We start from the raw sequence: 23,974 nt of genomic DNA on the forward strand, positions 1-23,974 counted from the left end.
TGCTTGAAAAGGTGCTCATGAGTCCTGGGCTGCTAGAAGAATCCCCACCTGTCCCCTTGTCGGCCTCCAGCCTCTTCCTCAGCTGGGACACCCTCCTTGGCTCAGACTTCTCTGCTGGGACTGCTGGGGAGCCGCCACACCCAGGCTCAGGAGCTTCCTCGCCTGGTGGCTGAGCTCCAAGGATTTCCCCACCTCCTGGGCACCACCACACAGAGCCATAGCCTCACCTGGCAGACAGGAGAGCCACCTGGGCAGAGAAGTCAAGCTCATTCTGGCAGGTGCCCCAGCTGGGCCTGGGCTTGGAAGATGCCGTGTCTGGACACCCCTGGGAAACTGTGGCCACCCCCCCAACAGTGACCCTGTTGGTACCTGAGGCCTGTCCCGGTGCGTGTTCACAGCTACCACGTTCAGGAATATGGACTCCACTTTACAACCTGCCAAAAGGGAAGATGCAAATTCATTTCCCCTCTCAAAGGCAGCTGGAGCCACAGAGGGTAGAACCTTCTCTCAGGAGGAGGCTAGGTATATTGTGGACAGAACACTGTCTCAGCCCCACCCTCGTCCCTCCATCTTGGGCAGCGCTGCGGGGCCCCGTGAGGAAGGATGGGGCATCTTGTCAGGCCCATGCTTATCAAGTGCCACTACCCAGCGCAGCTTTGGTGAGGAGTCCAGACACCCAGGCAGGGCCACACTGAGGACCCAGGCTTCCTACCTCGGGGACCAAGGGCCGTCTGAGGAGCAACAGGCCTAGTTCAGCACAGGGCCATTATGCTCAGTCTTCAGGGTCCCCAAAGCATCCATACCCAACCCTGTCACACACGAGGCTGAATCAACATCGTGCCAGGTGCTCAGTGCAATGGGGGACCGGGGGGACCGCACACTGGAATGATATCAGCTGCCATTGAGTTTGTCATCATCCTGCAGAGAACACGTACTCCTAACTGTGCCGAAGGTGAGGCGCCGAGACCCAGGAGCTCATGAGGAAGTTGCCTGAGGACGTTCGGTGGCACAGCCCAAGGCACAGGCGGAACGCAAACCACATTGCACCCAGAATATTTTAAGGTTTAGGTCCTGGGAGCCGTGGGGCTTCGTGGGGGTTTTGGAAAAACCAGTGGAAAAGCCCCTTGTGTGGGTGGGTGACGGTTAAGAAAGGATAGCTGGGGAGGCTCCCCATGGCCACAGAAATGGAAGCAAAAATTTACAAGCAAATTAGGAAAGGTAGGAGGTTGGAGCGAGGAGGAATGACTTCCTAATGAATTTTCAAGGGATTTGCAGAAAATCAAGGGACTCTGTAGATAGCCAGAGTCTAGCAACCAGGTCAGTGCAGGAAGCTTCCTTACCGTAAGCCACAGGGGTCAGCTTCAGGACGGTGTGCAGAGGACACTTGAGGTAAGGCAGCTGTTCTGTGGACACAGACGGGGAGGGCTGGCACGCCAGGGATGCCTGGGTGACCGTCCCTCTCGCTCTCTCATACATACACATTCCACCTCCCCGGGGGCAGAGCCCGCACCTGCCGCCTTGTCAAGGAAATAGGCCAGGAGGCAGCGCATCACAGCCTGGTGGCAGATGACCAGCACGTTCTCTTGCCTCTCCAGTTCCATGATGACAGGTTCAAGTCGCTGGACCAGGTCCTCATAGGACTGAAAGGGCAAGCAGGAAGGGTCCCTCAGGCCCAGCTCCAGGGGTAGGGATGGAGACATCCTGGGTAGCGGGCCACCTCCTCACTCTAGGACCCCTCATCACTCAGAAGGCAGGCTCCCGAAGGCATGGGGGTGGGCAGCTCAGTGCTGGGCCTGCCCCTACAGGACTATGACAGCGAGATGTCAGATGGAGAGGGAAGCTGTGGGTTGAGGATTGGCAGTCTGGGAAGGGATGACCTCCCCCGGCCCAGAGCCAGGTCCTGGGCGGACTGAGAGGGCAGGGCTGGGTGGGCCTCAAGCTGCCATCCCAAGGGGCCACCTCTGTGCCCACCCACAGGACCCTTTGCTGAACCCTCAGCTGCTGGAATTCACATGCTGGCAACTGGTGACTAGTGGGAAAGACACTGCTCCCTTCTACCCACAGCAGACAGAATGCACAGAACGAGGCTTGGGTATGGGAAGCTGGAGCAAAGACCCCCAAAACTTCCAGAGTACAAACTTTCGGAAATACCTGAGGTCCCAGGAACAACCCTGGGAGGGTCTGGGCTGGGGGTGGTATCTACAGCTGTAGGGAAGGTGGGACCACCCTGTGATACCCCTGGGAAAGGGAAGGCAAAGTTGGGGAGCAATGGGGGGCAGGGATCTGATGGGTCTCAGGCTTGGGAGTCCAGTGCCACACTGTCCATCCACAACCCAAGGAGGGAACTACAGCCTGGGCCACACGGCTGGGAAGTGGTGGAGGTGACACACACACCCAGCTTGGTCTACCTCTGAGGCCAGTCCCCCCTGTAGCCCACGTAGCCCCCGCAGAGCCCCATAGGGCCCTCAGCCGCACAGGGTCCCACCAAGCAGGTAGCTGGGACTAAGCCCCCGAGTTCCACCTACCTCCCCTTTGGGATACCGGTACCGGTACTTGTCCTGGTCCCGCAGGGCAAACTCCAGTGGATAATGATCCTGAATTTCCTCGTAGGTCATTTCCTCACAGACGCCCTAGGGAGACACCATGGTCATCTCACCTGCCATACCAGGTCAGGGAGTCAGCCCTGTGTTGGGGGGAGGGCAGGCAGGACAGACCAGGTTTACAGGGTATTTCCTGGGCCATGGAGGCCCTCCCAGCCTGGAGCTTAGAATCTCCCACCTGGGAAGAGCTGGCCCTCTGGAAACACTGAGCAGGGACAGGGGGTGGCCCTTTTACAAACCCTTGTTTGTAAAAAGTTATTAGAACAGTCTTTTCACCTATCCATCATCTATCCATCCCAGTTAGTAAGGCTAAGTATGTGTCTTTTCTAATGTGTGTTTTGTTTTCTGTGCTGTGGAAATACTACTCTGAGTACGGATTGTGGTGCAAAGTATAAAGCAAGACCTCACTCGTGTCATTCAGGACACACACACACACACACACACACACACACACACCCATAGATTACCTTATACAAATGCCATTAAAACAAACAAACAAACAAACAAACAAACAAACAGCAGAGAACCCTGGTTGAAAACACTGAAATGTCTTAAGGGCCAGAGAGGCCCAGAGCACGTGGGGCCATCACTTCTTTAGCCATGACCAGCCCTGACCGACCCATATTATGAGCAACATTACAGACCCTTCCCTGGGCCCCTGTGAAGAGGGACAACCTCCCCCCAATCCACTCTTCTGTCAAGGAGCTCAGGAAGATGTGTCAACTGACCAGTGGCTGTCCTACGAGGCTCAAGCCACAGACCAGACATGCAGAGTAAGGAAGGAGCAATGAAACACCCATAATAAAAAACTGCCGGTTTCTGCCTTTGTCCTAGGTTTTTTTCCTAGACAAAGCCTTGGGGGCAAAGTTGTCTATTAAAAAGGAAAGCTAGGGGCCAACCAGGTGGCTCAGGCGGTTGGAACTCCGTGCTCCTTACTCCGAAGGCTGCTGGTTCCCACATGGGCCACTGGGCTCTCAACCATTAGGCTGCCAGTTTGATTCCTGGACTCCCACAAGGGACAACGAACGGGCTGCGCCCCCTGGAACTAAGATTGAACACGGCACCTTGAGCTGAGCTGCCGATGAGCTCCCGGATGGCTCAGTTGGTTGGAGCGCATCCTCTCAACCACAAAGTTGCCGGTTCGACTCCCGCAAGGGATGGTGGGCTGTGCCCCCTGCAACTAGCAATGGCAACTGGACTTGGAGCTGAGCTGCGCCCTCCACAACTAAGACTGAAAGGACAACAATTTGACTTGGAAAAAGTCCTGGAAGTACACACTATTGCCCAATAAAGTCCTGCTCCCCTTCACCAATAAAAATCTTTAAAAAATAAAAATAAAAAAAAGAAAGATAAAGAGGAAAATTTATAGCTGTAACTGCCTATATTAAAAAAGAAGATCCCAAATCAATAACCTAACCTTCCACCTTAAAATATAGGAAAAAGTAGAGCAAACTAAACCCAAAGCGAGCAGAAGGAAGGGAACAGTAAAAATAGATTGGAAATTAATGAAATAGAGAATGGAAAATAGAGAAAAGCAATGAAACCAAAAGTTGGTTCTTTGAAACTATCAACAGAATTCACAAACCTTTTGCTAGATTGATAAGAGAGTAAAAGGCTCAAATTATTAAAATCATGAATAAAAGAGGGACATTACTACCAAGTAAGGATTATAAGGGACTATTACAAACAACTATATGCCAACAAATTAGATAACTTAGCTGAAACAGGAAAATTCCTACAAAGACACAAACTACCTATTGTGTCCCCCCAAAAAAAGATACGCTGAAGTCCTAGCCCCTGATAGCTGTGAACATGGCCTTATTTGGAAATAGGGTCTTTGCAGATATAATCAAGGCCATAAGAGTGAGGCCCCAATCCAGTGACTGGTGTCCCTTCAAGAAGGCCGTGTGATGACAGAGACACACACAGGGAAGATGACAATGTGACAATGGAGAGAGGGATTGGGATGAGGCAGCTGTAAGCCAAGGAATGCCAAGGATTGCTGGTAACCACTAAGATACTTGGTAATAATATGGGCATTAAAAGTGTTTCTAGTGACAGCTCAGAGGAAGTGAAGCACAGCAGAGAAGCTTCCATTGTCCTAAGGAATGCATATAACACCAAGAACAGAATATTGCTAGAAATATGAATGTTGAAGGTGCTTCTGGTGAGATCTCAGAAGGAAATGTAGTGCATGTTACTGGACATGAGAGAAAAGGTGATCCTTGTTATAAAGTGGCAGAGAACTGGGCTAAATTATGTTCTGGTGTCGGGTGCTACAATCCAAAAGGCAGCGAAGAGCAAGTGTTGACAAGGATGAGGAGAAATCGGAACCTTCATACACTGCTGGTGGGAATGTAAAAGGGTGCAGCCCTTTGGAAAATAGTCTGGCAGTTTCTCACAAGGTTAAACGTAGAGTGTCTGTATGACCCAGCAATTCCACTCCTACGTAGGTATATACCCAGGAGAAATAAAAACGTGTCCACACAAAAACTTGCACATGAATATTCATAGCAGTATTATTCCTAAAGCCAAAATATGGAAACTACCCAATGCTCATCGGCTGGTGAATGGATAAATAATGTGTGTTATATCCATACAAGAGAATATTACTGGGCAATTGAAGGAATGTACTCACTGAGACATGCTACCACAGATATGAACCTTGAAAACATGCTAAGTGAAAGAAGCCAGTCACACAAGACAGTTAATATCATATAATTCCATTTATATGAAATGCCCAGAATAAGCCAATCTATAGACACAAAATAGATCCGTGGGAGCCTAGTGCTGGGGGGAGGGATTGCAAGGAAATTGGGGCGATGAGTTGCTTTTTGGAGTAATGAAATGTTCTAAAATTAACTGTGGTGATAGTTGCACAACTCTGTGAATATATTAAAAACCACTGAATTATACACTTTAGATAGGTGAACCGTACGGTATGTGAATATCTCAATAGACCTGTTATTTAAAAAAACAAAAAAAGAAAAGGAAAGGAAAAGGAAAAGTAAGGCAGTAAATTGTGGAAAATCACAATGTTGAAATAGAAGATCAGCCCTAGGCTGTTTACCAGAACAGAGGAAAAGAGAAAAGATAAACATGGAAAGATGAGTAATAGATGACAGATATTAGAAGTTTCCAAACTTGAAAGATAAAGAAAGGAATCCACAAGCATCTAGGAAAATAGATTAATTTAGGAATATAATCAAATTAATTTCAAAGGAAAAAAAGTGGGGTGGCAGCAGGCTGCTCTGCGAAACCAGATGCTGGGGCCACATCCATGTCCCTGGAGGACACTGGGCCCTAACCTGCTTCAGGGAGCTGCTGCTTGAGAAAGAAACCATTTCATACCAATTAGGATGGCTACTCCCAAAATAAAAATAAAAAAAAAAGGAAAGAAAGAAAAAGGAAAAAGGAAAGAAAAATAACAAGTGTATAACAAGTATGTTGCCAGGGTGTAGAGAAATTGGAACCCTTGTGCACTGTGGGAATGTAAAATGGTACAGCTACTGTGGAAAACAGTACAGTTGTTCCTCCAAAAAATTAAAATAGAATTACCATATGATCTTGCAATTTCATTTCTAGGTATAGACCAAAAATAAATGAAAACAGGTTCTCAAAGAAGTATTTGTACCTCTTTGTTCATAGCAACCCTGTTCACAATAGCTAAAACATGGAAGTAACACAAGTGCCCATTGATAGACGAATGGATAAGCAAAATGTGATACACACACACACACACACACACACACACAGTGGAACCTTATTTATCCTTAAAAAGAAAGTGAACTCTGACACATGCTACAACATGGATGAATCTTGAGGACATTATGCTAAGTGAAATAAATTAATCACAAAAAGAAAATACTACATGATTCTATTTATATGAGGTACTTAGTCAAAAATCATAGAGACAGGGCCGGCCCGGTGGCTCAGGCGGTTAGAGCTCCATGCCCCTAACTCCAAAGGCTACCAGTTCGATTCCCACATCGGCCAGTGGGCTCTCAACCGCAAGGTTGCCAGTTCAACTCCTCCTCGAGTCCCACAAGGGATGGTGGGCAGCGCGCCCCTGCAACTAAGATTGAACATGGCACCTTGAGCTGAGCTGCCTCCCGGATGGCTCAGTTGGTTGGACAGCGTCTCCTCAACCACAAGGTTGCCGGTTCGACTCCCACAAGGGATGGTGGGCTGCGCGCCCTGCAACTAGCAACGGCAACTGGACCTGGAACTGAGCTGTGCCCTCCACAACTAAGACTGAAAGGACAACTTGAAGCTGAATGGCACCCTTCATAACTAAGATTGAAAGGACAACAATTTGACTTGGAAAAAAGTCCTGGAAGTACACACTGTTCCCCCAGTAAAGTTCTGTTCCCAATAAAATCTTAAAAAAAAAAATCATAGAGACAGAAAGTAGAATGGTGGTTGCCAGGGGGTGGGGCAGCGGGGGAATAGGGAGTTATTGTTTAATGGGTACAGAGTTTCCATTTTACAAGATAAAAAGAGTTCTGGAGATGGATGGTGGTGATGGTTGTATAATACTACGAATGTATTTAATATCACTGAACTGTACAATTAAACATGGGGGTTAGGATAGTAAATTTTATGTTATATGTATTTTACCACAATAAAAACAAATTGGAGAAAAAGCAGGAATGGTAATATTCAAATTAATCTATGCAAAAAGTGGTTTATATCGAAATAGAAACCATCCAAAAGAATGGCTGAGCTATAATGGAGTAATTGGTACCAGATTTGCTCTGGCTCCAACATAAACACTCAAAAAACTTGACGAAATATATACAACAATGGTTTTTATACATCAGACAACAGGCAGAGCAGGGCTGTGATCCTTCAGAGAAGGGACACCAGAAGCCTACAGCAGCTTACTGCCCAGAGGCCATTCCTGAAGAGCAGAACATAATTGGGGGAAAAATGGAAGACACAAAAAAAGAACAAAATTGAACTCCTAAAGCTTAAAAAGCACATTTGAACTGATAAATGTCAGGTTTAATAAAAACACAGAAGTAAAGATAAGTGAACTTGAAGACATAACAATATAAATTATCCAAACTGAAGCTCAAAAATAACAAAAGATGGAGAAACAATGGACAGAAGCTCAATTACTTGTGGGATTATCCCAAAGGTCACATATATTATACCAAGTGGTCTAATATACACGTCGTTGGAGTCCAGAGTGGAACAGAGGGCAGAAGAAAATATAGTTGAAGAAATGATGGTTTAACATTTTTTCAAATTTGGTATTTAGAAACCCAGAAATCCAAGAATCTCAATAAACTCCAAGCAGGATAAACATAAAGAAAACCATACCAAGGTAAATCATAATCAAACCGCTGAAAATCAGTGATAAAGAGAAAACACTAAAACCAGAGGAAAAAGCTGATGTATTATGTACAGAATGAAGATGAGAATAACACACTTCTTGTTAAAAACAATGCAACCCAGAATACAATGGGACAGCATCTTTTAAATGCTGCAACAAAAGGACATGTGTGCGGAATCATCTCTTTTGCCCCTCCAGGTCTTTCTCCTGCTTCTCCACCTGCTTTCCGCCCCAGGAGGCTGACCCTTGTGGACTGCATCCACAAGGCTCCCATGGCCACTAATTTCTCGTTGGGCTAGGTAGGCCATGAGGAACACTGGCAGGGGGTGTCACAGGGACGGAGGAGAAAGAGGTTGAGATGTTTATTCCCAGGCTCCCTCCTGAAGGAGTTGTTTTCTGCCATCTAGGTCCTCACCCAAGATCCCATCTCATCAGGCTGCCCCTCTTTCACTGCTCCCTGCCTACAAGTTCCTATATCCTCTCCACCTCCTCTCTCCTCTGCCCCAAGGAAAGCAATGATCCCTGTTGCTGTGAGGTCAGGACAACGCAATGCCTCTTGTGGTTTCCCCATATCCTGCCCACACCTGGTAAACAGTCCCTTTATAAACCATCATTGAATTAACCTAATTGGAGTGGCCATCTGTTTCCTTTTATATCCCACAAATTCAAAAGTCATGAACTTTTAAAATGACTTTATGACAAAACATCAAAATACAGAAAGAAAAAAGTAAAGTAAACAAAGCAAAATTGTTTAAAATGCAAGAAAAATTAAGTCATAATTATAGAGTATCCAACATCTGACTATTGACTTATGAAGATCAAGCAGACAAAAAAATAAGACACAGAAATTTGAACGATATAATTAAAGAAGTTGAAATTAATGAGATACAAACACAAACTTTTTCTTATGGAAATTTTCAAAGATACAGGAAAGGAGAGACAGCAGTATAACCCATGTACCCACCTCTTAGCCATAAATGTTAACACACACACAATCTTGTTTCAATTAAAGCTATACCTGTTTCCCTCTCCCCAATCAATTCAGTTACTTTGAAGAAAATGCCAGACATGATTCCATTTTACCTGAAATACTTCAATATAAGACTCTAAACATTAGAATGCTTCATTATCACACATACCCCAAAACCCTGTGACTTGTACAATTGGGCAATGGACATACGTTGGATTTTGTACCCAACCAAGGGACAACAGACCTTCCTTTCAAATAGCCATGAGATATTTATGAAAATTTACCATGTTCTAGACAATCAAGAAAGCCTCAATACTCCTGAGGCCCCCAAAGGAGGACCCACGCTTTCCCACAGTCTGTCCCTTTGCCACTGGTGCTGTCTGGCAGGGCTGGGCCCTGGCACCCCCGGGGGAGCTTTGCCTTGAGAGATTTGGCTTCAACCGCAGATGTGGCGCCACCCAGCCCTGTGCCCCCCAAGATTCTGCCAAGATTGCAAGGACAAATGCATGAAAACAGCCCTTTGGCAGATTTGTGTTACTCCAAGATACACATACACGCCTTGCCCCGGTGGTGTACCTAGTCTCTGCTTTGCATGCCCTGGTGTTGACTTGGGTCTGTGGGAATTGTCTGGAAATCGTGTATGTAAGTGCATCCTGTCCTGTAAGTGCCCAGATGGGGCTGTGCCCTGCACTAGTGCCCTCCTGTGTAACCCACACTTCTGAATACAACTGTAATTTATATCCGCGACAAAAATGACAACAACAACAAAAAGAAAGCCTCAATAAATTCCAAAAGGCTGAAATTACAGGTCATGTTCTCTGATTGCAACACAATAAAATCAAACAGAAAATAGCTTTAAATGCTTTCATTATTCAAGAAGACAAAATGACTATAAATGCCGTCAATAAACTCTAGAAGTTAAAAAAACCAAAGGACAGTAAATAAAAGGAAAATAGTATCAACGAAAGCAAAAAATAAATTAGAAAACAGAAAAACAAAAGAATTGATACAATCTGAGATCTGGTTCTTTGGGGAAAAATTCCGTGAGTGACTAATCTCTGACAAATCTAAGTAAGTAAGAAGGAAAAAATCCCACAAATTCAAAAGATGGAAAAAGGGTAATAACAGCTGATACTGAGTATAACTGACTGCTATGTTCTAATTACTTTCAACATCCTGATGGACAAATACATTTTGAAAAAAATAAACATCAAGATGACCCAAGGATGGAGAAGAGGAAGTGATAAAGTAGGTAGAGTAAAAGGCTGATGGTAGAATCTTGGGGTTGGGGGTGCAGACACACCCTAAGGTGACTCCCAGTGAGTCACGTTCTTATATAATCCCCTCCCCTTGAACGCAGGCATAATCAGTAACTGGCTTCTAACCAAGACACTATGGCGAAGACGTCAGTTCTATAACCATGTTATGCCATGTAAGAGTCCATCTTAACTGCCTACAGAGAGATAGACTCCCTTACTGGCTGTGAAGAATCACGATGCCATTGCCATTGCGAGAGCCACGTGCAAGGAATGGTGGGTGCCTCTAGTTGCTAAGAACAGCCTTTGGCTGACAGCTAGAAAGAGACAGGATCTCACTCCTACAATCAATCATGAGGAGATGAATTCTGCCAACAAGAATGTGAGCTTGGAAGAAGACCCCGAACCTCAGAGGAGTCAAAGCCCTGACCAACATCTTTTTTTTTTTTTAGATTTTGTTGGGGAAGGGGAACATGACTTTATTGGGGAACAGTGTGTACTTCCAGGACTAGTTGTGAAGGGTGCCATTCAGCTTCTAGTTGTTGTCCTTTCAGTCTTAGTTGTGGAGGGCGCAGCTCAGCTCCAGGTCTAGTTGCCGTTGCTAGTTGCAGGGGGCACAGCCCACCATCCCTTGCAGGACTCGAGGAATCGAACTGGCAACTTTGTGGTTGAGAGCCCACGCTCCAACCGACTTAGCCATCTGGGAGCTCAGCGGCAGCTCAGCTCAAGGTGCCATGTTCAATCTTAGTTGCAGGGGGCACTGCCCACCATCCCACAACTGGCAACCTGTGGTTGAGAGCACACTGGCCCATGTGGGAATCGAACTGGCAGCCTTCGGAGTTAGGAGCATGGAGCTCTGACCACCGGGCCGGCCCCCAACATCTTGCTTATAGCCTGGGAAGACCCTGAGCAGAGAACCCAGCCATGCCTTACCAGATTCTTGACCCACAGAAACAGTAAGATAATGTGTGTTGTTTGAAGCCACTAATTTTGTGGTAATTTGTTATGCAGCGACAGAAAATTACATGCAATAGAAAATACAGTGAACATAGAGGTATTACTGTAGAAGTCTTTTTTTCATTTGCAATTTGTAAAAGATTTTTATTAAAATATAGCTAACATACAATATATTAGTTTCAGGTGTACACTATAGTTATTCAACATGTACGAGCATATACCTAAAGAACTGATCACCATAAGTCTAACAACCATCTGACACTGCACAATGCTATCACAGTATTATTGATTAAATTCCCTAAGCTGTACATTACATCCCATGACTTGCTTTTTCCTGGATCGCACTTGTCCCCCTCAGCCACCTCACCCATTCTAGTCTCAAGTACCATGTCTGAGGTACTTGGGAGGATACCCAAGCCCCGACCTCTTTTTGGAGATCAGACTGCCCCGTGGATATCTGCTCTTGAACATCTCCCAGAAGTTCTTCCTTTCGCTCAGTATGTATTTACTGAGCACCTACCATAAGGTGAACAAAGCAGACACAGTTCTTGCCCTCATGGGAGCTCATCACCTTCCTCACCCCAGAACCCCCAGTGGCTGGAAGCCTGGAGTCATCCTGGATGCTTTCCTCCTTTTCAGCCCCCAATTAGTCATTATCAGTTCTATCACTTTACCAGGACCTCAGTCCCCAGGACGTGGCCCAGTTCCTGGCACAGGGCAGGCTCACATAAATATATGATGAATAAATGAATAAACATCCTTCAAATCCATCTTTGTTTCTTTCACAGGTGCCACCCAAGTTCCAGAGGTCATCACCTTACCAGGCCGCTTACTACAAGCACCTCTAATGAGTCTCCCTTCTCCAGCTTGTCCCCCCACCTCATCCCAACAAAACCGTTCCCTACACCAGTTGGGGTGATCTTTCTAAGATTCAAATCTGATCTCATTAGCAATTTCCACTTCAGGCAATGGTGGACTAGCTTGTTTCAGACTAACCCTCCAGTGAGATCAACTGGAAAAGACAGACAGAAAAAAAAAATTTTTTAATCTATTTGATATCATCATAGAGTTACAAGGCAGAGAGGACTCGAGGAGCCAAGATCTTGGAGTGAAGGGAAGCCCAAAGAGGTGAACCTGAAATATAGCATCATTTTTCCCTTTGAGGTTTTATTGTTTCAAAAGTGGCAGTTAAAAGGATGAGAAGTAAGGGGGTGGTGGAAAAAGGTGAAGGGGGATCAAAAGGTACAAACTTCCAGTTATAAGATAAGTCAGGGCCGGCCCAGGGGATCAGGTGGTGTGCCTAATGCCACTGGTTGCCCCCGGTTCGATTCCCACGTGGACCAGTGAGCTGCGCCCTCTGCAGCTAAGATTGTGAACAATGGCTCTCCCTGGAGCTGGGCTGCCATGAGCTGCTGTGAGCGGCGGACCAACGACTAGTGACTGACTGCCTCAGCTGAGGGGAGCACAAGGCTCATAATACCAGCATGGGCCAGGGAGCTGTGTCCTACACAACTAGACTGAGAACCAACGGCTTGAACCGGAGTGGGGGGCAGGAGGTGGAAGAAGGAGGGGAGAAAAAGATAAAAAGTCCTGAGAATGTAATGTACAGTATGGTTACCATAATTAACAATACTGTATCATGTATTTGAAAGTAGCTAAAGAGTAGATCTTAAAAGTTCTCATCACACACACACAAATTTTGTAACTATGTGAGGTGATGGATATTAACTAAACATGGTGGTATATACATGTAGCAAATCATCATGTTGTACAACTTAAACTAATATAATGCTACGTGTCAATTATATCTCAATGCTACGTGTCAATTATATCTCAACGAACCTGGGAGAAAAAGAAAGAATGAGAAGTCAAGTTTGAAGTGGGGACTGAGGGGACAGAAGCTTGGCAGAGCTGTCAGCAATCTCAGGCTGAGGGGACAAAAAGATAAAAGCTTGGGGCTCACAAGTTTTCCATCAGAAAAGTCTAGGAAGACCTAAAATTTGAGTAGCCTCTACAAAGATCAAAATCCAGCTTTAAAACACCTTTATCTCTGAGTAGACTAAGGTAATCTGCCCCGACTGCCTACCAGAAGCAAAAGTTAATCCTCTGGAGAAGATAACATTAACCGGAACCTCAAATTACCCCACAATTGTTCAGACAAAATGTCCTGCTTGTGTCCACCCAGGGACGCCCCCGCCCCAAAAAATGTCCAGCACTCAATCAAAAATCACCAGGTATGCATATCCAGAATACATAAAGAATCCTAAAAATCAATAAGAGAAAGGTAGACAATCCAATGGGGGGAGGGGAAGAGTAAAACACTTTACAAAAGCTATCAAATGGCCAATAAACATGGTAAAAAACTGCCATAATTAACAGTGGATACTCGTGCATGAACAGATACATAAATCATATGTAAGAACTTAAAAGTAGGTAAACTAAATCAATAGGAAAACGATAGATGGACGGTTAGAAGTAAATGAGTTAACTGGGGAAAGATCAGACTTAAGGCTTATGTAAAACATCAAAATAAATTCTGGCTGATTTAGATAGCTAAACGCAAACAAAGGGAAGGACAGAGGGAGTGAGAAACAACGAAGAAAAATTAAGGGGAAAGCTTGCCCTGACCTTCAACACTGTCACCCTGGCTGAGCGCAGCTGTGCCGGGGAGATTTGGGCCGGGGCAGGAAAGAGGTGGGGATTACCGCATCGATCTCATTGAGGACTTTCCACTGCTCGTAAGGCACACCGAGTGCCTCGGCCGTCTGGATTGTCCTTTTCATCTGGCTTGTCCAGACCTTTAGGTCCTTGATGTTCTGATCACGGATGAACTGGGCCAGACTCTTGGCAAACTGAAACACATCACAGGCAAATTCAGACCACACAGCCACAGGGTCTATGAAGTAACACCCGGTGTCAGAGAACACAGGATTTGTAAGACATGCACCAACCTCGCAATGACACCCACACCCACAAGTGCTGTTCTTGCGCATTCTTCCCAGCCCCCAAGTGAAGACCCAATTGTGGTTCATTAGATTCCCTGCCACTGCCCCCTAATCCGACCACGTGCCCTAAACTGTATGACCTCCCCACTAAGGCCTCACTATCTCCCCTGAACCGTAGTGCAGCCATTGGCTGTACTGTAGGGACTCAGAATGTCATGTCCCTCCAAGGAAAGGGTCCCAGCTGGTGACAGCTCACAGGGCAGCCAGAGATCCAGGCATCTGCTTGGAGCTTGGTGACTTTCCCTATATGAAGCGGACATTCCAGACAGAAGGAAGGTCATCCATCTTGATGACTACCTAATAGCTGGAGTCCAGCCCCAGTGCACATATATGCACACACCCAGCCACCCAGCGGGACCAACGCACAGACACACACACACTGACCTCCCTGCCCCGGGGGGACAGGCCCGGGTCCCCACCGATCCGGCCCTTGAGGTTGAGCTCACTCTCCCCGTGGCGGCACAGGTAGATGGAGCGGGGCGTGACGTGGATGTTCATGAGGTAATACACGATACGGCTCTGGATGTGGTCAGCCACTCGGTTCACCACGTAGCTCTGCCCCACGTCCATGATCTTGATGTAGGACAGATCCCTTTCCAGAGAGAAGGCAGAGAGAAGCCTGAGTGACCAGGGCCCTCGAGGGCACATCCTGCCAGCCACCAGCCTTGATATCACAATACACAGGACTGTCAGCTGGTGTGTAAGTAATGGGGGTGAGATGGGAGCAACACAACACGTGTGACATATAGACAAACCCTATGGGAGGTACTCAACACTCATCACGCTCCCACAGGGGACAGCTAATGCGAGGGGTCAGTCGTGTCACACTGTGGACCCCTCCTGCCTACCTCTGAGCTCTCAACACACTGTCTCTAAAATAAACAAGAGACAGTTTTTTCCAGGATTGACCTGGGAGTAGCTGACAAATGCTCCTCCCCACCACTCTTCCTGTCATCCATCTCTGGACCGGGCCTTTCCTTCCCCCGGTGAACTCTCCCCTTATTACCCGGCCCAGGGCATCCATGTGCCGAGTGGCTGCCATGCCCCACACTGGGCAGCAGGCAGGTGAGGAGAAGCACAGGAAGATGGTGCTGGTGGCAGCTGCCGAGAAACCCAGTCAGTTACTCTCTCCTTGTGTGCAAAGCGTTCAGAGCACACTTATCTGTTTATGTTTGCGGAAGGGGGTAGGGCGGCAGGAGGAAAAGGCGGGGTTTCTCTGGCATTGTACTTGGGTCCATTCCCCCCAGAGCCCTCTGGATGTTCTCCTCTGAGTTCTCACTGACTGGACCATGGGACCTTGGTGTAGATTTAGAGGTGTTATACAGACACCACCACCATTTACTGACAAATCCAACAGGAGCTGCTCCATATAAGCCCGTCTATTGTGGTCACATCACAGAACCATGAGGAGAAACGCTGTGCTGTGGAGACCAGGGCACACACGGACCACCACGGAAAGGCCCAGCCACAAATGTCACGTAGCTCCAACCGGCTGAGGCTGGCTGAGAGGCCAGCTGTACTCACAGCCAGTCCAGAAGTCCAGACCCAGAACCCAGCCCGTCACCGGCTGCTTGTTTTCCTGTTTACATATATATCCTTAGGTCATTATAAGTGACCCAAGCACAGATTTATATTCCAACCTTTTTACTCAATGCCTAACATACACTTTCCTGTCTCTTTGGTATGGTTTATAATGACTGTGTAACACTTTACCAAGGGGTCACACAGTTATTTACTTAACCGCTGCCCCCATTTACGTAAGACAGGACAGCCAACAAGTCAAACGCAGCCTCACAGCCTCTTCTGGTAAACATGGTCAAGCCCATCTGTTGACATGCCGTCTACATTCCTTTTGCACTACAACAGCAGAGTTGGCTGCCTGCCCCAAAGCCTAAAATATTCACTGCTTGACCCTTTGTATAAAATGTTTGTTGACTGCTGCTGAATGCCCCCATATGGGCCTAAAGACCCCACCCCACCCACCACTCTGCTGCTGGATCTTCCTTTTCAGAGAGGGGGGCAGCTAACAGCACTGGCCACGAGGCAGTTTGGGCACCGCTGCCCGCTTCTCAAAACGCAGATTGTGCACGTAAAGGAGAGTATGTCATGTTTGCAAATGCCTGTGGGAAGAGCCTTGATTTTATGATGGAAAAGTGGAAAATTCTGACTCTCAGAATTCCAGATAAGACAACAGGGGTTCTGTAAGTCACCTCTAGCCAACGACTTCTGACCCAAGGAAGGAAACAGGCAGAGAGCAACATCTCTGCCTGTTGGGGAGGCCCCTCGGCCACCACCATGGGGAGCCCCAAGGAGGCAACCAAGTAGGCTCCCCTGCCCGTCCCATGAGGGCAGGACACAGTGCTCTCCTTGCTCACCTGTCCAGGTCCTCGTCCAGAGACTCATATGAATTCTCATAGCACTCGATGCGCCTCATAAAATCCTCTGTGGCCTCGTCACTGTCCCGGTTGACGTAGTCAGGGCTGCCCAGTTTCACTTGCTGCCAGAGCCACGCACAGAACAAGGATACATCAAGGCTGGAGGCCAGGCAGGAGCAGAGACCAAGGAGAATGCTGGGAAGGGGGGGCGGGGGCTGGGCCGGAGGCCAGGCCAAGGCTGGGGAGAGGGGTGGAGGCCAACCCCCAAAGGGACTGGTCCCACTAGGGAGAGTCCAGCAGCTCCCATACTGGTGCTAAGAGAACATCACTGGGCACCCTGAGGATGGGGTCCCTCATGTTTGTGGGACAGAAGGAAGTGAGGCCAGAGGGGCGAGGGTCCTGGAAGACCCTCCCCACCTGAACTATCTCCCCAATCCCAGATGCTCATTCCTGAGATAAACAGGGGGCAGGGGAGAGGGGAAAGACTCTTCCTCTTTCAAAAATATAAATACCACCTGTCACCCCACCCTCTTACCTTGGGGCTGAACTCCTCTCCCATTATCCCGGGGATTATGAGGGGAAGAGGAGGGAGCAAGAATGAATGCCACACAGCCCCCCATACGAGTGGCCCTCGGGGATTCAGGCTCGCCTGACCCAGCATTCTACGGCCTCCCACCCCCACCCCAAGGTTCAGGAAGACCAAATTCAGGCCGGCTCAGGCACCAGTGCCAACCTGGAGAGGGACCTCACTGTCACATGTCACCATGGTTGTATTGCTGTCCCACCAAGGTCAGATGCACCACTCACCACGATATTAGCAGCTATAACCTCAGGGGCCACACAGATGGACTCAACGAAAAAGGTCTGCAGCAGGGACCAGGGCGAGCAGGAGAGAAGGGACCGCACACACATTTAGGGTTCTGGGCCTGGCTCCATGGAGCTCCCTACCCCACTGAAGGCCAAGCTGAGCACTTGGGGCCCTGAGGCCATGCTTTTGGGGGTGGGGGCAGCATCTAGAAGCCTGGAACCAAAGCAGATACTGCCCTATACAGGACTCTCCCACCCAGACTCTGGCCTCCCCAGAAAGAAAATCCCAGGTGGAAAGGAAAAAGACCCCTCTAATCCCAAATCCACTGGAAAGCCGGCCGGCCTGCCTGATGCCCTGCCCACATCAGGAGGCCGTGAAAGGGGCCCCGGAGGGTCCAGACATTCCACGGCCCAACTGAGGAGGTGAGTCACAAGGTCTCACCTTATAGCCGTTCTGTTCCCCAAAATTAAAGATGGTCGCTCTCCGTTCTCGGGTGGTATTTGTTGCATCAAAAACCTAGGACCAAACAGGTGTTAACTCAGCCTCTGGCCCTGGGGAGGGTCGGAGGCCACCTGCCAGCTGCAGTACAGGGAGTGGATTTCTCTCCAAGCCCAGCTGCTGTCCGGGCCACCCGCCTGGCCAGTCTCCTCCACACCTGCAAGGGCTGGGCTGGTTCTCCCCTTCCTTGGGGAGCATGCCCCACGGAAGCTAGAAGGAGTGGGTGCCTTGCTCCCGGCAGGGCAGCAAACCCTCGGCATGGAGGAATGTAATCGGCACTGTTCTGCATACAGCAGGTGCTCAGTTCATGTTTGACCAACAGGACTTCCAGTGAAACAAACTGAACCTGGAGAACTGAAGCCACATTTATTTGCACTCCATCCCGAGACCCCAGAATGGGAAAAGAAGCATAAAGACAACAGGAGAGGAGAGGAGAGAAACAAGACATGTCCACAAAGTTCTGTAGGACAGTGACTGACTCACAAATGGAGAACACCAAACATAAGCCCTTGCCAACCAGAGCACACGTGCTTGTGCAGAACCGGGATGGTCAGGAACAGGGGCACAGGCATCTGTCAAAAGGGACAAGGGTGCGGAGGAAATGGGGGGACTGGTTGGCCTTGCAGCCAAGAGCCAGTGGAGCTGCAGGCCCGTCCCCACCTCATCCAACCAGCCTGGGGCCTGTGCGGGCACCCCGGGGACAGCCACTCACCCACCCATCCTCAAGCAGTTTTTAGAGCATCACTTTTTTTTCCCAAATTGGGGAATACAGAGGAACAGTGTGTTTTTCCTGGACCCATCAGCTCCAAGTCAAGTCATTTTCAATCCAGTTGTGGAGGGCGCAGCTCACTGGCTCATGTGGGAATCGAACCGGTGATCTTGGTGTTATGAGCACTGCACTCTAACCAACTGAGCCAACTGGACGCCCTAGAGCATCACTTTTTCAAAAGAGCATTCGAGGGCTCACTGGCTGCGCCAGCAAAACCGTTACTGTGGAAAACATACTAAATCAAACAGAATAAAAGAAACTTCAAGAAACAAAGACAGGGCATGGAACAGAAGGAAACATCAAAAAACATAATTATTATCTAGAGAAAGACACAGAATGCTCTACTAACCATGAAATAAGATCAGAGTTCTAAAACACTGGAATACTCAGAGAATAAGAAACTTGGAAATTAAAACGTGAGCACAGAAATTTTTTTAAAAATTCAAGCAAATACTTGTAAGGTACCATTGAAGAAGTCTCCCTCAATGTAAGCAAAAAAAGACAGAAGGAGAAAATAAAGGGAAAAAGATAGAATCAAGCCTAGCATACAGACACCAACCGTTCTAGAAAAAGAAGCTCTGAAAATGGGAATGCAGTGAGGAGTCAACTGTCAGAAAGTGGCAGGTTTACCCAAGTAATGAAATGACAGTTTCTCTGACCTGCTGGAGAGATTCCTGATGGAAAGCGTCCGGGGACCCAGCATGGTGAAGAGAAGACTCACTACAAGATACATCACCTTAAAGACTCTATAGGCCTCCCCAGAGGAAGGGCCATGAGAAGCCCCCAGCTCCCTCCAAGCTTTTAGGAAGATCAGCAAATCCAAATGACATCAGACTTTTCCATAGGCACGCTAGAAGCCATAATACAAGGGAGCAACGCGGAAATTCTAAGGGGAAACTACTTCCCACCTAGAATTCTATACCCAACTATCAAATATAAGGATAAAAAAAGACATTTCTAAACATGTCAGGTCTCGTGAAATTTACTTCCCGAGTACCTTTCTCAGGAAGCTACTGGAGAGTGTGCTCCAACAAAACAAGTCAGTAAACCAAGGAAAAGGAAGACAATGGGTCCAAGAGCAAGGCATTCAAGTCAGGAGGGAGAAGGGGATTCCCAGGGTAACAGCTGTGCCACAGACCTAGAGGGCAACTGATCTAGATGGCGCTGGGGGACAGGGCCCTAAAGGAGGCATGCCTCCAAGAGGAAAAAGGAAGGAAAACACAGTTCCCAAGTTTGACTGCATAGGGGTGGGGTAGGGTCTTTCCCTGTAGGCACTCTTGCTCAGCCTTGCTCGTCCCACCCTTCCATCTAACTAGAGAGGCCAACACAGGTGGAATTCCTCACCCAGAATTCAACTGGTTCAACAGCCAGTCAATGCTGGGCAGGATTCTCCCCATACCAGGAGAAATCACATTTGCTAAACACTTAGGTACCGTGATTCCTCTAACCTGTGAGGTGACTCACAGTGTGAGCACTCAGGAGGAAGTCCTGCAGGGTCACACACAACCACAGCCCAGGAGAAATTCCTAGCCCGTAGCCAGCCTCTGGCGTCCTCTGCATAGCAGCTGCAGACTTCCTCCCAGGGGCTGGTGCACACCCTGCCTTCCCCTGCAGACGCCTGATGAGCAAAGCCTGATGAGCAAAGCGGTGGATGGGTGTGAGCTCCCACGTCACTCCCAGATGTCACCAGGGTATCACTCACCGCCACATGTCCCCCCTCCTCACTAAGGAACCGCCGGACGTCACGGAGGGCTGCCAGGGCACACTGCCTTTGGAGGAGAAAACACAGCATCAGCCAGCACCCAGACCTTGGCTGGAAGTCAGTGGGTCAGGGACACGTCCTACGCCAGACAGGAGAGAGGACAGTCCCTGGGGTCCCCTCTCTCTTTTTAAGGTTTCTCTTCTCTTCTCTGTCCTTGAGATGATTTTCAAGCTCACTCTGCTCCTGAAGGGTGGAAGGCTGTGTTTCTGCCTTTGGGAATACTTTTTGAAATACCACTTTTCTGAACTTTCGCTTCTCATCTTAACATGTACATATCCAGGCAGCCATTTTGCCGTGTTCATGATTTCTAATTGTCATGCATGTTCCATGATTGTCAATAAAAATGCTCTTAAAACCAGACATGTGTGAGTGTCAGGGGCTGGTGGTGGGGAGAGGGGAGACACCAACACTGGCCCCTAGGGCAACATTACACTTAATATCCAATTTTCTTTCCTGGAAGAGAGAACTCCCCAAATCATCCCTTCTGAAGAGGGTGCTTGTCTCTTTCTCTTGCACCCATGTTCACAGACCCTCTGGAAGGCAAAATCCTCATCACAGCTGATCCTGACTAGACTGTTCAGAACACCTTGGCCTTTTCGTTGATTGCTGCAAAATGGATTGGCACTGCTAACTTGGTGACTCAGGGCAGGGCTCCTAGATAGCCTCATGGTGGGACTGGTCACTAGAAAGCCCAAGTGATTACAAAGTTGAACTCTCAGCGCCACCCACCCACCTCCAGGAAGGGGGTGGGCTGGAGAGTGAATTGAGCTCTATAAAAACTCTTGAACAATGAGAGTTGGAGAGCTTCCAGGTTGCTGACCACATGAAGGTGCTAGGAGGGTGACGTGCCATGAGAGGGCATAGAAGCTCCGGGCCCTGCCCCCCTCCCCTGCCTGGGCATCCCTTCCGTTTGGCTACTTGTATCCTTTATCATAAACCTGTAAACATAACTAAAGTGCTCCTGAGCTCTGTGAACCATTCTAGCAAATTTCTGAACCTGGAGGAAGCTGTGAAACCGAGGGTCCTTGCCATTCTAATGTGATTTAAAGTGTAGTTTCAAAACACTTTTATTTCCCTTCTTCTCTTTCTCAGCACACTTCACAGACCTGACTTTAGTCTCTCATCTTGATGATTGTGAGCCCTGAGGCAGCGGAAGACAACAGCCTAGTTTTGATTACGAGTCACAGGGTGTATGCCCCGGCAGGCTAAAGATAACATCTTAACCTAAGTTATGTTTCTGCTTCTGAGCCTTAAGCCAGGAGGTCTCTCTTGGCTACCTCTCCTTGAAACTGATGCCGGGCGGGTTCTGGGCACCAAGAGCTAACCTCCGCGTTGTCCTCAATACCTGAAGAAATAATTCATTACCCTTATGTTACCTCTGACCAATCAGTTCCTAACACATCCCTGAACTCTTAACCCACCATGTCTTGTCATTCTGCCCTATGTAATCACTAACCTACACGCTATCAGCTGGTCAGGTCTTTTAGGGCATGAGCTCATCATCTCCAGATGGGCCAATTCTGATAAACTAATTCCCTTCTTTACTGCAAACCCCTGCTCGTGCATTGTTTGGCCAGAACATACAGGCTGACGAACTTAATTATTGGGCTTTGGTGATATCTGTGGGAACCCCTGGTTTATAGTGGGTCAGTCAGAAGTATGGGTAGTCCCCTGGAGACTTGGGACTGGTGCTTGAAGTGGAGGCAGTCTAGTGGGACTGAGCCCCCCCCACCTGTGGGAACTGACCTAACCAGGTAGGTAGTACCAGAACTGAATTGGAGTGACTTGATGGACATCAGCTGGTGTCCAAGAACTGGAGAATTACTTGAGGTCAGAGAAAAGACCCCAGTGTCCTCAAGCCCTCGTGTGTGGTGACTGAAAAGGCACAGGTATGATTGAGTGTGCACACGTGTGTGCATAGGGTATGTGTGCACATGAGTATAGGTTTTGTATGCATGTGTCCAAACATGTGCATACAGGATACGCTTGTTTGTGAACACCCACGGGCATACACAAGGGGTGTGTACACACACCTTCATGTAGCATGTGCACATATATGAGTATGCTTGCTATATATCATGTATGCATATAGGGTGAGCACAAGTGTGTATATGACCACACATGTGCTGAGAGATATGCAAGTATGTGTGCAGGTGTGTGTACACCCACCTTCATGTGGTGTGAAAAGTGTTAACACAGCAGCCTGAGAACACTGTCCTTTGAAAGGCCTGCTTGCAAGGCTGGCCACTGGCTGGGGTCTGAGAATTTGAACTGTAAGCAGATCCCTACATTGATTAAAAGGGAAAAAAAAAACCTTTCCTTAAGCAATAAGTGACTCACTGTGTCTGGCCAGGTTACATAGACAATATGGTTTATACTGAACAGCTGCTTTCCTTTTGGGATTCTGAAATTCTGGTATATGCTAGGCACAGGGTGCTATGTAACCAGCCCCCAGTAAAACCCTGGGCCCAGGCTGCAATGAGCTTCCCTAGTAGACAACACTTCACATGTGTTGTCACAAATCCATGCTGCAGAATTCAGTGCATCCTGTGTGAGTCTGGGGCAGAGGACTCTTGGAAGCTTGTGCCTGCTTTCCTCTGGACTCCATTCCAGGTGTCTTTTCCCTTTGCCGATTTTGATTTGTATCATTTTACTGATAAAGCGTAGCCAGGAGTACGGCCACATGCTGTGATCCTAGCAAATCACTGACACTGGAGTGGTCTTGGGGACTGCCCCACACCATGTCTGAGTGTGCTCGAGTGTGTATGTGTGTACACAGGTGAGCATGAGTGTGCCCTGTGTGTACATGTGAGGAATGCAGGTGTGTATGTACTTGTCCTTGTGTGCTGTATGTCTGAGAGTACATGCACATGTATGTCTCTGAGTATTTATATGTGTCGGTGTCCACAGCTGTGCATACTCACATGCAGTGTGTGACTGTGTATACATGGGTATGTGAGTACGAACCCATGTGTATCTATGAGGTGTGTGTGCACATGCACATGTATGCATATGGGGTTCATGAGTGGCAACAACTGTGTGCACAAGTATGAATGTGCCTGATGGAGTGTGTACATGTGACCCACATGTGCATACACGATTGTGCCTGCTGTTTGTGACCTCCCACTGTGCCCAGTGGCAAGGACAGACTTCAACATGGTGTAGCTCCAGGGACGTCAACAATGTGTGAGTACCCTGGCCCCTGAGAAATGCAGCCTTCTCTTCCCAGGTTTCCCTTTTTAAAAAGTCTGATTCTTCTATTTTGCCAGTTATCTGTGGGACATTTTGGAATGGTTCATGGGAAAGGGCCATGCTGTCCAGTGGCCAGACCCAGGCTTTGAAGACATGAGGGAGGGTTTCTAGGAATAGCCAGAAGCTGCGTCGGTAAAGCAGTACACATGAACCTTCCGACTTCCACTGCTTGGACCTCTGTTCCAGCTGGGTGGCCTCGGACTAGTTTCCCAACCTCTCTGAGTTTGGGTTCCCCCATTTAAATTAATCCCGACACTACCGTGTTTCCCTGAAAATAAGAGCGGGTCTTATACCGTATTTCCCCGAAAATAAGACTGGGTCTTATATTAATTTTTGCTCCAAAAGATGCATTAGGGCATATTTTCAGGGGATGTCTTATTT

At 47.9% G+C, this 23,974-nt stretch overlaps 1 protein-coding gene across 3 annotated transcripts in view; it reads right to left on the bottom strand.

The window, feature by feature from the left end:
• Window positions 1-23,974, bottom strand: part of PFKFB4 (6-phosphofructo-2-kinase/fructose-2,6-biphosphatase 4) — a 38,390-nt gene that overhangs the window by 3,571 nt on the left and 10,845 nt on the right. For 2 of the 3 annotated variants that reach the window (XM_081071420.1, XM_081071421.1), the window contains exons 4-13: window positions 20,282-20,348; window positions 17,754-17,828; window positions 17,312-17,368; window positions 16,505-16,626; window positions 14,514-14,721; window positions 13,830-13,976; window positions 2,526-2,630; window positions 1,511-1,640; window positions 1,341-1,403; window positions 370-434 (exon numbers count right to left, since the gene is read on the bottom strand). In XM_081071420.1, coding sequence (XP_080927546.1) covers window positions 370-434; window positions 1,341-1,403; window positions 1,511-1,640; window positions 2,526-2,630; window positions 13,830-13,976; window positions 14,514-14,721; window positions 16,505-16,626; window positions 17,312-17,368; window positions 17,754-17,828; window positions 20,282-20,348 — 1,039 coding nt within the window. The remainder of the gene's footprint in view (window positions 1-369; window positions 435-1,340; window positions 1,404-1,510; window positions 1,641-2,525; window positions 2,631-13,829; window positions 13,977-14,513; window positions 14,722-16,504; window positions 16,627-17,311; window positions 17,369-17,753; window positions 17,829-20,281; window positions 20,349-23,974) is intronic. The other variant, XM_081071422.1, reaches the window with a different exon arrangement.

The sequence above is a fragment of the Rhinolophus hipposideros genome (genome assembly GCF_964194185.1).
Source record: "Rhinolophus hipposideros genome assembly, chromosome: 14".
Classification (NCBI taxonomy): Eukaryota; Metazoa; Chordata; class Mammalia; order Chiroptera; family Rhinolophidae; genus Rhinolophus; species Rhinolophus hipposideros.